The sequence below is a fragment of the Mustelus asterias genome, chromosome 23, assembly GCF_964213995.1.
Source record: "Mustelus asterias chromosome 23, sMusAst1.hap1.1, whole genome shotgun sequence".
Classification (NCBI taxonomy): Eukaryota; Metazoa; Chordata; class Chondrichthyes; order Carcharhiniformes; family Triakidae; genus Mustelus; species Mustelus asterias.
This window is the reverse complement of record NC_135823.1, coordinates 50,695,601-50,709,277: the sequence shown is the minus strand read 5'-3', so window position 1 is coordinate 50,709,277 and position 13,677 is coordinate 50,695,601. Positions and strand designations below refer to the sequence as shown.

At 45.4% G+C, this 13,677-nt stretch overlaps 1 protein-coding gene across 4 annotated transcripts in view; it reads left to right on the top strand.

Annotated features, from left to right (window-relative positions):
* ccz1 (CCZ1 vacuolar protein trafficking and biogenesis associated) overlaps positions 1-13,677 on the top strand; it is a 54,867-nt gene that overhangs the window by 37,958 nt on the left and 3,232 nt on the right. For 2 of the 4 annotated variants that reach the window (XM_078240614.1, XM_078240613.1), the window contains exons 13-16: positions 1,344-1,377; positions 1,880-1,997; positions 10,426-10,584; positions 10,688-10,815. In XM_078240614.1, the coding sequence (XP_078096740.1) occupies positions 1,344-1,377; positions 1,880-1,997; positions 10,426-10,584; positions 10,688-10,815 (439 nt within the window). The remainder of the gene's footprint in view (positions 1-1,343; positions 1,378-1,879; positions 1,998-10,425; positions 10,585-10,687; positions 10,816-13,677) is intronic. The other 2 variants (XM_078240615.1, XM_078240616.1) reach the window with 1 other exon arrangement.

Sequence of the window (13,677 nt, the reverse complement as noted above, 5' to 3'; positions counted from 1 at the left end):
GATAGGCACGGGGACAGGGCCTGTGTAGGATGCTCTGTTGGAGAGTCAGTGCAGACTCAATGGGCCGAATGGCCTCCTTCTGCACTGTAGGGATTCTATGATATCCTGCACTGTATCTATCAGAATTTTCACTGTAGGGGTGGGATTTTACAGCCTTGCTTGGGCAAGAGCGGAAATTCCCACCCGAGGCTAACGGAGATTTCCGTTGTCGGACCCACTGCAGCTAGTGAGGTGGTAGAGTTCCGGCCTATATCTCAGTTTATCTATTGGATTCTTCATTTTATATCCCACAGTGTATCTATCAGACTCCTCACTCCATATCCCACAGTGTATCTATCAGACTCGTCACTCCATATCCCACAGTGTATCTATCAGACTCCTCACTCCGTATCCCACAGTGTATCCACTTGAGTCTTCACGCCATCTCCCACTGTGTTTCTATCAGATTTTTCTCTGTGTAGCTCACTATATATCAGGGTTTTCTTGTAATCCTACAGTGTATATGTTATGTTTTCCTACATCTGTGCATCAATTAACTTGCGCATTACAAAGCTCATCACAAACAGATGTTTAGTCCTTAAAGAATAGAATGATTTATCCTTACTTGGACATGATAATACGATTTTGTTGCATTCAGCATATCAAAACACATATTGTATGTAGTTCGTGTGGCTTTGTTTTAGGTCAAAAATACCATTTATTTGAGGATCTCTTATTTTATTTACATATTATTGAAAAAAGACATTTTGTCAAAGTTTTTCATCTTGCACTCATCAGGGCAATCATAAGAATGCCAATATTAGGGGAAACAACAACTTTATATTATATGAGAAGAGGCCATTGATTAGTTGACAAGTGGACTCTAATTGATAGAGGTGAAACTTAAACAAGTGCTTGGCAATTAAACAATGTTTGCCAGTTAACTATCAATGGCTATCAAATGGTGCATTCTCCATGGCAAAGCCTCTACCATTCAGAATCCACTTGCTAACCAGTCAGCACCCTCTTCTCATACATTATAAAGTTATTGCCCCTGACATTGGTATTCTTGCAGTTGTCCTGATGAGTGCAAGACTAAAGGAAACGTAGGAAATAGAAGCAGGAGTAGGCCATTCGGCCCTTCAAGCCTGCTCTGCTATTCATTTTGATCATGGCTGGTCATCAAATTCAATATTCTGATCCCGCTTTCTTTGACAAAATGCATTTTTTCAACAATACTCAAGTTCTGCACCACCAGACGACGATATATATATATATATATATATTAATCACACCCATGTAATATATAAAAGGTTTGGCGTTTCAGCTTTTAGCATGCTTACATGCTTTGTTTGTGTTTCTAGGCTATGAGTGCAGTGGTTTGTTTTCTGATAAATGGTGAGTTGCTTTATTTAATTGTTTGAAACCTGTTCTAACTTCCAATATTTATAACCTTTACTATTAATCCAGAAACTCAGCTAATGTTCTAGGGACCTGGGTTCAAATCCCGCCATGGCAGATGGTGGCATTTGAATTCAATAAAACATATCTGGAATTAAGAATCTACCGATGACCGTGAAACCACTGTCAATTGTCAGAAAAACCCATCTGGTTCACTAATGTCCTTTAGGGAAGGAAATCTGCCGTCCTTACCTGGTCTGGCCTACATGTGACTCCAGGGCCACAGCAATGTGGTCGACTCTCAGCTGCCCTCTGAAATGGCCTAGCAAGCCACTCAGTTGAAAGGCAGCTAGGACTGGGCAATACATGCTGGCCCAGCCAGCAATGCTCACACCGCATGAACAAATTTAAAATAAAGTTTCCTTTGATGGTCCTCCCCCCCAACTCTTTGGCTGTTGTGATGGCGATGCTAATATTAATGTTTTATCCTTCCCCTCAGCCTCAGTGGAACTGACTCGAGAATTTTGCCAGAGGTTGGACAACCTTGTAGGACCTCAGCTCACACTCCTGGCTTCAGATATCTGTGAACAGTTCAATACAAACAAGAGATTATCCGCGTGAGTATAAACAGACTCTGGTAGTAAAGCCCAGAGCACCAATGGGGAACTAGACAGCTCCCCACAAAAGGGATGTCATTCATGAAATCTGCGGAAAATGAGTAATTATGGGGCAATGAATGGGGGTGGGGTAGGGTTTAATATTGAGAAATGTTGACAGTGTTGCGACTAAGAGTGGCAAATGAAGGACAGGGGTGGGACTGAAAGCTGGAAATGCTCAGCTGGTCTGGCAGCATCTGTGGAGAGAGGAACAGAGTTAATGTGATCTTTCGTCAGAACAGGTCAGGGGAGAAGAATCATTTGATTTGCTAACGTTTGCAGTTTATTTATTAGTGTCACAAGTAGGCTTCCATTGGCTCTGCACAATTTGCACAAGAAAAGAGTAGCAGGTTAAAGCGTGGGGTGAAATGGTGAGGGATAGGTGTCCCACCAATTGGAGATAAATGCCAGCACTGACCAGTTGAGCTGAACGTCCTGTTTCTGTACAGTACATTCGACATAATTTGTAATGAATGTATTTAAGCTTTTGGCTGGGCTGGGACAAATTTTAATCCAGCCACCGTATGATTGGGTGAAAGAGAGGAGAAACGAGGCAGCATTTTGTTCCAAATTGACATTTAGTGACCACACTGATGTGCGGGGCTGCAGTCAGGCTTGGATGTGGTGAAGTGCTACTGGCTGGCACTCACTGTCCAGGTTCACGTGGCAGAGACCATGAAGGATGATCTGGCATTGCCATTCTACGTGCCTCACTAGGTAGCACCCTCAGCTCTGAGTCAGAAGGTCGTGGGTTTCCAGCCTAGCTGTGGATACTGAGTCACATAATCAAGACTTACACTTGGGTGCAGCACCGAGGAATGCTCCACTGTCAGAGGTGCCATTTTACAGGTGCTATGCTGAACTGAGCTCCTGTCTTCCTTCTCGTGTGGGCATGAAAGACCCCAGGCACTATTTTGAACAAGAACAGCTGCGTTCTTCCTAGTGTCCGGGCCAATGTTTATCCCTTAGCCAACATCACCAAAACAGATCATTCTATCATTATCACACTGATATTTGTGGGATCTTGCTGTGCATAAATTGGCTGTCACGGTTCCTACATTACATCATTGACTACACTTCAGAAGTACTTCGCTGGCTGTAAAGTGCTTGAGAATGCTCCAAAATCACGGAAGGTGCTATATAAATACAAGTTCTTTTTTTCCTGTGCCTGTCTTGTTGTCATATTCCTTTATTTATTTATTTATTTTCCTTCAATCTATTTTTAAACGTTGACCTGACCTCCATTTCGGTCGCTTACTCCTTGAATGTGTTCCACATCCTTTGCACTCCTCTGTACAAGAAAACTTTCTCCTGCTCTCTGACCTAAATCTCTTTCATTTAAACTTGAGCTGAAAAAGGGGCTTAGGAGAGCTAGGAGGGGACATGAGAAGTCCTTGGCGGGTCGGATCAAGGAAAACCCCAAGGCTTTTTACTCTTATGTGAGGAATAAAAGAATGACCAGGGTGAGGTTAGGGCCGGTCAAGGACAGTAGTGGGAACTTGTGTATGGAGTCAGTAGAGATAGGCGAGGTGATGAATGAATACTTTTCTTCAGTGTTCACCAAGGAGAGGGGCCATGTTTTTGAGGAAGAGAAGGTGTTACAGGCTAATAGGCTGGAGGAAATAGATGTTCGGAGGGAGGATGTCTTGGCAGTTTTGAATAAACTGAAGGTCGATAAGTCCCCTGGGCCTGATGAAATGTATCCTAGGATTCTTTGGGAGGCAAGGGATGAGATTGCAGAGCCTTTGGCGTTGATCTTTGGGTCCTCGCTGTCCACGGGGATGGTGCCAGAGGACTGGAGAATGGCGAATGTTGTTCCTCTGTTTAAGAAAGGGAATAGAAATGACCCTGGTAATTATAGACCGGTTAGTCTTACTTCGGTGGTTGGTAAATTGATGGAAAGGGTCCTTAGGGATGGGATTTACGACCATTTAGAAAGATGCGGATTAATCCGAGATAGTCAGCACGGATTCGTGAAGGGCAAGTCGTGCCTCACAAATTTGATAGAATTTTTTGAGGAGGTAACTAAGTGTGTTGATGAAGGTAGGGCAGTTGATGTCATATACATGGATTTTAGTAAGGCGTTTGATAAGGTCCCCCATGGTCGGCTTATGATGAAAGTGAGGAGGTGTGGGATAGAGGGAAAGTTGGCCGATTGGATAGGCAACTGGCTGTCTGACCGAAGACAGAGGGTGGTGGTCGATGGAAAATTTTCGGATTGGAGGCAGGTTGCTAGCGGTGTGCCGCAGGGATCAGTGCTTGGTCCTCTGCTCTTTGTGATTTTTATTAATGACTTAGAGGAGGGGGCTGAAGGGTGGATCAGTAAATTTGCTGATGACACCAAGATTGGTGGAGTAGTGGATGAGGTGGAGGGCTGTTGTAGGCTGCAAAGAGACATAGATAGGATGCAAAGCTGGGCTGAAAAATGGCAAATGGAGTTTAACCCTGATAAATGTGAGGTGATTCATTTTGGTAGGACAAATTTAAATGTGGATTACAGGGTCAAAGGTAGGGTTCTGAAGACTGTGGAGGAACAGAGAGATCTTGGGGTCCATATCCACAGATCTCTAAAGGTTGCCACTCAAGTGGATAGAGCTGTGAAGAAGGCCTGTAGTGTGTTAGCTTTTATTAACAGGGGGTTGGAGTTTAAGAGCCGTGGGGTTATGCTGCAACTGTACAGGACCTTGGTGAGACCACATTTGGAATATTGTGTGCAGTTCTGGTCACCTCACTATAGGAAGGATGTGGAAGCGCTGGAAGGAGTGCAGAGGAGATTTACCAGGATGCTGCCTGGTTTGGAGGGTAGGTCATATGAGGAAAGGTTGAGGGAGCTAGGGCTATTCTCTCTGGAGCGGAGGAGGCTGAGGGGAGACTTAATAGAGGTGTATAAAATGATGAAGGGGATAGATAGAGTGAACGTTCAAAGACTATTTCCTCGGGTGGATGGAGCTATTACAAGGGGGCATAACTATAGGGTTCGTGGTGGGAGATACAGGACGGATATCAGAGGTAGGTTCTTTACGCAGAGAGTGGTTGGGGTGTGGAATGGACTGCCTGCAGTGATAGTGGAGTCAGACACTTTAGAAACATTTAAGCGGTTATTGGATAGGCACATGGAGCACACCAGGATGATAGGGAGTGGGTTAGCTTGATCTTGGTTTCAGATAAAGCTCGGCACAACATCGTGGGCCGAAGGGCCTGTTCTGTGCTGTACTGTTCTATGTTCTATGTTCTATGTATCAATGTTCCCATCTTCTAAACCCCCCTCATTACTGGGAACAGCCTGTTTTGAAATATTGGGTTCACATTGCCACAGTGACATGTACTTCACTGAGAAGCATTTTGAAATGGCCAGAGGTTATGAAAGGCGCTTTATAAATACAAGTCTTTCTTTTGGTTTGAACCTTGCTCCATCCTGTCATAATTTTAACCATCTCTATTAAAGCACCCCTCAATCTCCTCGGATGTTTGTACTTATGTTTCCTCACACCAGGCAGCATCCTGATGAATCTGCTCTGTACCCTCCCAGTGCTTCAATATCCTTTCCGTTGTGGGGAGTTATAAGCCACGGCTGTGGTCCGGCTGTGGTCTTCTGAGAGTTTTATATAGAATGACATGGCTTGATATAGACTTAACAGCACGGGCGATACGGTGGCACATTGCTGCCTCTCAGCACCAGGGACCCAGGTTCAATTCCGGCCTTGGGTGAGTGTGTGGAGTTTGCACATTCTCCCCGTGTCTGTGTGGGTTTCCTCCGGGTGCTCCGGTTTCCTCCCACACTCCAAAGATGTGCAGGTTAGGTGGATTGGCCATGTTAAATTGCCCCTTAGTGTTTAAAAATGGATCAGCCATGGTAAATGTGTAGGGTTACGGGGATAAAGCGGGGGAGAGGGCCTGGGTAAGATACTCTGACAGAGATTTGGTGCTGACTCGATGGGCCGAATGGCCTCCTTCTGCACTGTAGGATTCTAACCTAAGAGAGCCGTTCAGTCCATGCTGGTGTTTATGCTGCACCTGAAGCACTCCCATTTCCCCCTGATAATTTAACGCTGTCCACACACTCCTCCATTTCCTTCTCCATGAGGTTGGAGTCCATGCTGAGGGTAAGCAGCAAGCCGGCTGGTTCAGTACGAATGGCTTGTTTCCCTGTCGTAATCTGTAATTCAATATAATTGCGACAGTGTCACCCTCACTGAGATCAGCTGTTTCCACACAGTTTCCTCACAATGGATCCACCCAGTGAGCCACCGTCAAAACGTGAATGTTCAGTGCGCTAAATGTACTTGTTAGGCTGGAGATTAGCTAATGAGGCTGTACAGCCTTGAGGCTTACTGCGCTATTGTTTTGATCTCGGACCTTTCTTGCAGTCTCGTTAGTGTGGGAAAGAATTGACGGTGCAAACTAGTGGCACGTCTGAGCTGATGGCCCAGTCTTTAAGCAGTTGTTCGTGATCATCAAAATAATTAATAGGATATGCCTCTTGTTACTCGATATCTTGGATCAGCCATATTGTTAATTAATTTTTAACTGCAGCGCAAATGAGTATGAAATGGATGCTAGGCATTTTGATGATGACATCAAGTTATATCTGCTGAGTCTAATGCTTTTATGTAACACACATTTTAAGTGCCCTACAATAGATAGAGAACTTCTTTGATCTAGTTACCTGTAATGCATTGGTACGGCTTGTGGATTCCTTGCTAAGTTTACATACGAACATATGTACAAACATACAAGGGGTATGCAACTCCTCGAGCCTGCTCTGCCATTCGGTAAGATTGTGGCCTCAACTCCACATTCTGCCTACCCTCGATAACATGTGACTCCCTTCTTAGTCAAGGAGCTATCTACTTCTGCATTTAAAAATCTTCATAGACCCTCCCTCCACCACTCTCTGGGAAGAGAGTTCCAAAGGCTCGTGACCCTCTGCGAAAAAATATTTCTTCTCATCTCCATCTTAAATGGGAGTCCCTTATTTTTAAGCTGTGTCGCCTAGTTCTAGTTTCTCCCACAAGAGGGTCCTTTCAGCATCCGCTCTGTCGTGTCCCCTCAGGATCTTATATGTTTCAATAAGATCACCTCTCATTCTTCTAAACTCCAATGGGTACAAGCCCAGCCTATTCAATCTTTGCTCATAAGATAATCACCCCATCTCGGGTATCAGTCAAGTGAACCTTCTCTGAACTGATATTAACACATTTATATCCTTTCTTAAAGGCCAAAACGAGGCCAAACGATACACAGTACTCCAGGTGTGGCCTCACCAATGCCCTGTACCACAGTAGCAAAACATCCATACTTTATAATCCATTCCCCCTCCAATAAACGACAACCTTCTATTTGCATTCCACATCATTTGCTGACTTCATTAGTAAGTGTGTAGAAGACTGTGCGCCAAAGAAGCAAATCTGCGTGTTTCCCAGCCGGAAACCATGGATGAACAGGGATATCCACTGCTTGCTGAAGTCTAGGTCTGAAGTGTTCAAGTCAGGTGACCCTGACCTATACAAGAAAGCCAGATATGATCCAAGGAGATCCATCAAAGATGGCTAGGCACACGGACTTCCGCTGACAATGGCAAGGTCTGCAAGACATAACAGGCTACAAAATGATGGCAGGTAAAATCGCCGGCTCCAACGCACCCCTCCCTGATGATCTCAATGCATTCTACGCCCGTTTTGAGCAAGAGGTCAGCAAGAGCACACCCTCCACCCCAGAAGCCTCGAAAGAATCTGTATCCGAGGCCACCATTGCAGACGTCAGAGCAGCCTTCTCAAAGGTCAACCCACAGAAAGGGACTGGCCCGGATGGGGTACCCGGACAAGCACTCAGATCCTGTGCGGACCAGCTGGCGGGGGTAGTCGCAGATATCTTTAACCTCTCTTTACAACAACCTGAGTTCCCTTTCTGCTTCAAGAAGATTACCATCATCCCAGTACCAAAGAAAAGCCAAGCAGCGTGCCTTAATGACTATTATCTGGTGACTCTGACATCCATCATTATGAAGTGTTTCGAAAGGTTAGTCATGGCACTAATCAACTCCAGCCTCCCTGACTGCCAGGATCCACTACAGTTCGCCTACCGCCGCAACAGATCCACAGCTGATGCCATTTCCCTGGCCCTGCACTCAACCCTGAAACACCTAGGTGACAAAGACACCTATGTCATTCTCCTATTTATCGACTACAGCTCAGCCTTCAACACCATTACTCCTACGAAACTCATCTCCAAACACCGTGGCCTGGGGCTCGGCTCCCCTCTCTGCAACTGGATCCTGAACTTCCTAACCTACAGACCATAATCAGTAAGGACAGGCAACAACACCTTCTCCACAATCATCTTCAACACCGGTGCCCCACAAGGCTGTGTCCTCAGCCCTCTACTATACTCCTTGTACACCTATGACTGTGTGGCCAAATTCTCCTCCAACTCGATTTTCAAGTTTGCTGATGACACCACCAGGGGGTGGTGGGTCAGATCTCAAACAATGATGAGACGGAGTACAGGAAAGAGAGAGAATCTACTGAATTGGTGCGGCGACAATAATCTTTCCCTCAATGTCAATAAATCGAAGGAGATAGTCATCAACTTCAGGAAGCATAGTGGAGAACATGCCCTTGTCTACATCAATGGGGATGAAGTAGAAATAATCGGGAACCTTAGGTTTTTAGGTGTCCAGATCACCAACAACCTGTCCTGGTCCCCCCATGCCGACACTATAGTTAAGAAAGCCCAACGCCTCTACTTTCTCAGAAGACGAAGGAAATTTGGCATGTCAGCTACGATTCTCACCAACTTTTACAGATGTTCAATAGAAAGCATTCTTTCTGGTTGTATCATAGCTTGATATGGCTCCTGCTCTGTCCAAGACTCCAAGAAACTACAAAGGGTCGTGAACGAAGCCCAGTCCATCACTCAAACCAGCCTCCCACCCACTGACTCTGTCTACACTTCCCACTGCCTCAGAAAAGCAACCAGCATAAGTTAAGGATTGCACGCACCCCGGACATACTCTGTTCCACCACCTTCCGTCGGGAAAAAACTACAAAAGTCTGAGGACACGTACCAACTGACTCAAGAACAGCTTCTTCCCTGCTGCCATCAGACTTTTGAATGGACCTACCTTGCATTAAGTTGATCTTTCTCTACACCTTAGCTATGACTGTAACACTACATTCTGCACTCTCTCCTTTCCTTCTCTATGAACGGTATGCTTTGTATAGCGCACAAGAAACAATACTTTTCACTATATACTAATACATGTGACAATAATAAATCAAATCAAAATAACGAGAATTGTCCACTTCATTCCTTTGCTGCCTGTCAGCAGGGTCTCTCTTCTCTTCCAACCCTCCGCCATTCCCCTGAGTAGGGTCCCTTCCTCGACATGTTCTCTCTCCCGCCTACGGCATTGGGCACTGTGAGGGATGCCCCACATGTTGTTTTGCTGCACCTTATTTACACCCACTGACCTCCATCACTTTTCTCACTCGTTCAACCAGTTCCTGCTGTTTGTTCAGTATCAGCAGCCATGGGCTACAAGATGCCAAGGATGGACAGAATAGTGAGAGCCTCCAACCTTTCCCAAACAGGGCAGGCTGCCATCATGCAATTGGGCAGCCAGTACCAAAAGGGGGACAGGTTTTGCACAATGTTGTTTAGGAAAATTATGAATCAGGAAATAGAGAGCATAGACTTGACCTTTAAAGTAAAGTTTATTTATTAGTCACAAGTAGGCTTACATTCACACCGCAATGAAGTTACTGTCAAAATCCCCTAGTCGCCACGCTCTGGCGCCTGTGTGGGTAGACTGAGGGAGAATTTAGCATGGCCAGTGCACCTAACCAGCACATCTTTGGACTGCGGGAGGAAACCGGAGCACCCGGAGGAAACCCACACAGACACGGGGAGAATGTGCAAACTCAACACAGACAGTGACCCAAGCCGGGAATCGAACCTGGGTCCTTGGCGCTGTGAGGCAGCAGTGCTAACCACTGTGCCGACCAGCAGGGAATGGGGAAATTGATAGTGGCAAGAAATTCCACCAATCTATTACAAAGCTTGGGTATCACATACACTTGTTATTGTCACAATTTGTGATGACATTTTTCTCTCATTATTGTAAACTTCTTGTAAACCATTTAATTTTGCTATGTCAGCTGTCACAATGCCGTTGCAGTCTCTGGTCATTCGGTGGTTCATTGGAGCATTTCTGAAGTCTATTTCCCAACTCTTTCACCATCTTGTGTATGAAAAAATAATATTTAACATTCACCAACTTTGTCAGTAAAAGGATATTTTCAGAATTACACTACAAATAATTATGATTGGGATAAGTACGGAAAAAAGTGGCACCAGTCGAACTTTGATACATTTCCTTATCCTGCAGACCTGAAAAGGAACCTCATTTCAAATTTATTTATTTCAATCACATGAACCTGGCTGAGAAAACAACTATCCACATGCGTAAAACATCCAGCATGTCCCTGACATCGGTCCACCCTGACCTAATGAAGATCCTGGGTGACATTAACAGTGATTTCGCAAGGTACTCCCTTGATTTTCTTGAACTAACCCTTTTCAAAGCTGAATCGTTATTGGTGGCAAGCTTTATTTGTTTTGGCTTACCTTGCGTGTTGTAATTTGCGCAGAGCTGACGAGGATGAAGAGATAATTGTGAAGGCGATGACGGACTATTGGGTTGTTGGCAAAAAATCCGACCAGCGGGAACTTTATGTCATCTTGAATCAGAAGAACGCAAATCTGATTGAAGTTAATGGTGAGTGGACGGTGCCCTTGGAACTTGGTCTTCCAATCCCCCCCACAGATTGTCGAAGATTATACCGGAACTGAGAGTGTTATAACAATCAGGAAAGACTGAACAGGTTGAGGTTCTTTTCTCTATAAAAGAGAAGGGTGATCTAATAGAGGTCTTTAAAATTATGAAAGGATTTGATAGGGTAGATGTAGAGGAAATATTTCAACTGGCAAGGGACACTGAGACAAGGGGCCAGAAGTATAATGTAGTCCTTAAAAATCCAATATGGAATACAAGAGAAACTTCTTTATCCAGAGAATGGTGAGAATACAGTGGCTAGAAGAATAGGCCAAAGGCTGGGAATTCTGAGTAATTCAACTCCTGACTCCCCAAAGTCTTTCCACCATCTACAAGCCACAAGTCAGGAGCGTGATGGAATATTCTCCCCTTGCCTGGATGAGTGCAACAACACTCAAGAACCTTGACACCATCAAGGATGAAGCAGCCTGTATGAATGGCACCCCATTCTCTACCTCAAAATGTTCACTCCCTTCACTGCTAGAGCAGTGCCCACAGTGTGTACCATCTACAAGATGCACTGCAGCAACTTACCAAGGCTCCTTCAAGAGCATCTTCCAAATCTGTGACTGCCACCACTTAAAAGGACAAAGGCAGCAGATGTGTGGGAACATCACCACCTGCAAGTTTTGCTCCAAGTAACACGCCATCCTGACCTGGAACTATCGCATATCGTAGTTCCTCCGAAGAGGTAGTAGAACAGGAAGAGAGTTGGTAATGCAGAGGGTTCTAAGGAAGGCTTTCCAGAGCTTAGGGCCGAGGCCGCTGAAGGAATGGTTGCCAGTGGTGGAATTATTAAAATCAGGGATGCACTAGTAGCCAGAATTGGAGGAGTACAGAGATCACGTGATCTGGAAGAGATTGCAAAGTTAGGAAAGGACAAGGTCTATGGAAGGATCTGAAAATATGGATGGGAATTTTTAAATCCCGGCGTTGTTGGGCTGGGAGTTAATGTAGGTCAGTGAGCACAGGGGTGATGGGTGAATGGGACTTGGCCCGAGTAGATCGGCTCTCCTTTGATATGCAGATTGTGTTTGTCATTTACATGCTGCATAGGTTTCAGGTAACAAGGACTAAGTGAAATGGCAGACTCCTCCATTAACTATGGATGCGTCCTGAGATCATATCACTTCCTGGTTTTGGTTTCTGTCTTAAACACCACAGTGTGCTCATAGCTCAATGTCTATACTTCATGACGTTTCCTTTAAAACTGTCGCTGTTTTTCCTGTTGGGGAAACAATTCCTCTGAAAATCTCTCTGCCTCTCTCTCCTTAAAGTCCACCTCTCTAGCCAAGCTTCTGGTCACCTATCCTAATATCACATGTGGCTTGGTGTCCAATTTTGCCTCATAGCGCTTTGGGACACAATAGTACATTAGCAGTGCTTTATAAATACATCTTTATGCTGTTGCCATTGTATAAGAAATAGAGGAAATTCAAACTGGGTGGATCATACACCTGTGGGATGGGTGGGTTATGGGTGGGGGGAGAACAACTTTGCTCCGTTATGGCGCGCGACCCTGTCCACCTGATTCTCCTTCATGCTCTGCATTCAAGGTGATGCCCTGCACTCAGGGGAGGGAGAAGATTCCACCCCATTCTATTGAGGAAAAGGAATGGTGGCACAGTGGTTAGCACTGCTGCCTCACAGCGCCAGAGACCCGGGTTCAATTCCAGCCTCAGGTCACTGTCTGTGTGGAGTTTACACGTTCTCCCCGTGTCTGCGTGGGTTTCCTCCGGGTGCTCCGGTTTCCTCCCACACTCCAAAGATGTGTGGGTTGGGGGGATTGGCCATGCTAAATTGACCCTAGTGTCAGGGGATTAGTAGGGTAAATATGTGAGGTTATGGGAATAGAGCCTGGGTGGGATTGTAGTCAATGCAGACTCAATGGGCCGAATGGGCTCCTTCTGCACGGTATCCTTCTGATACTTCTATGATATCTTGGCTAAAAATGGTAATTTATGGCGACAAATTGCTTAGACTCAGCCTGTGTTCTCTGGAGTGTCAAAGATTAAAGGAAGATCTAACTGAGGTGTTTAAAATGATTGAAGGATTGGATAGGGCAGGCAGAGGTGGTGCTCTGGTGAGGGAAGCCCAGAACAAGGTGTGGCGTAACCTTGAATTTAGGCATTCAGGTGTGAAGTCATGAAGCAGTCCCTCACACAAGTTTCAATTCACCAGATAAATGTGAAAGCGGAAATTGATAGATGAATGTTGGCACGGCTCTTCAGGATTACAGAGCCAAGGATAGATGGAGTTAAAATACAGATCGGCAGACAGCCAGTTAAATCATGGAACTGGTTGGAGGGGTTGAAAGGCCTGGGAGCCACAGGTTAACATTCTGATCCCTGTTCCCACTAATGTGCAAACCTGTCAAGTTGCTGATACTACCAGAACCGAGCTCACGATGTGTTCAGCCATTGTTCCAGTTAATAGAATTCTAAAGTGCAGAAGGCCATTCGGCCCATTGAGTCTGCACTGACCACAATCCCACCCAGGCCTTATCCCCATAACCTCATGCATTTACCCTAGCTAGCCCCCTGACACTAAGGGGCAATCTAGCATGGCCGATCCACCTAACCCGCACTTCTTTGGACTGTGGGAGGAAACCGGAGCACCCGGAAGAAACCCACGCAGTCATGGGAAGAATGTGCAGACTCCGCGTAGACAGTGATCCAAGCTGGGAATTGAACCCGGCTCCCTGGCGCTGTGAGGCAGTAGTGCTAATCACTGTGCCACTATGCTGCCTCTAGTCTGGCACAAATCAAACAGAAAACCAAACATGTCAGCCATGATCTAACTAAG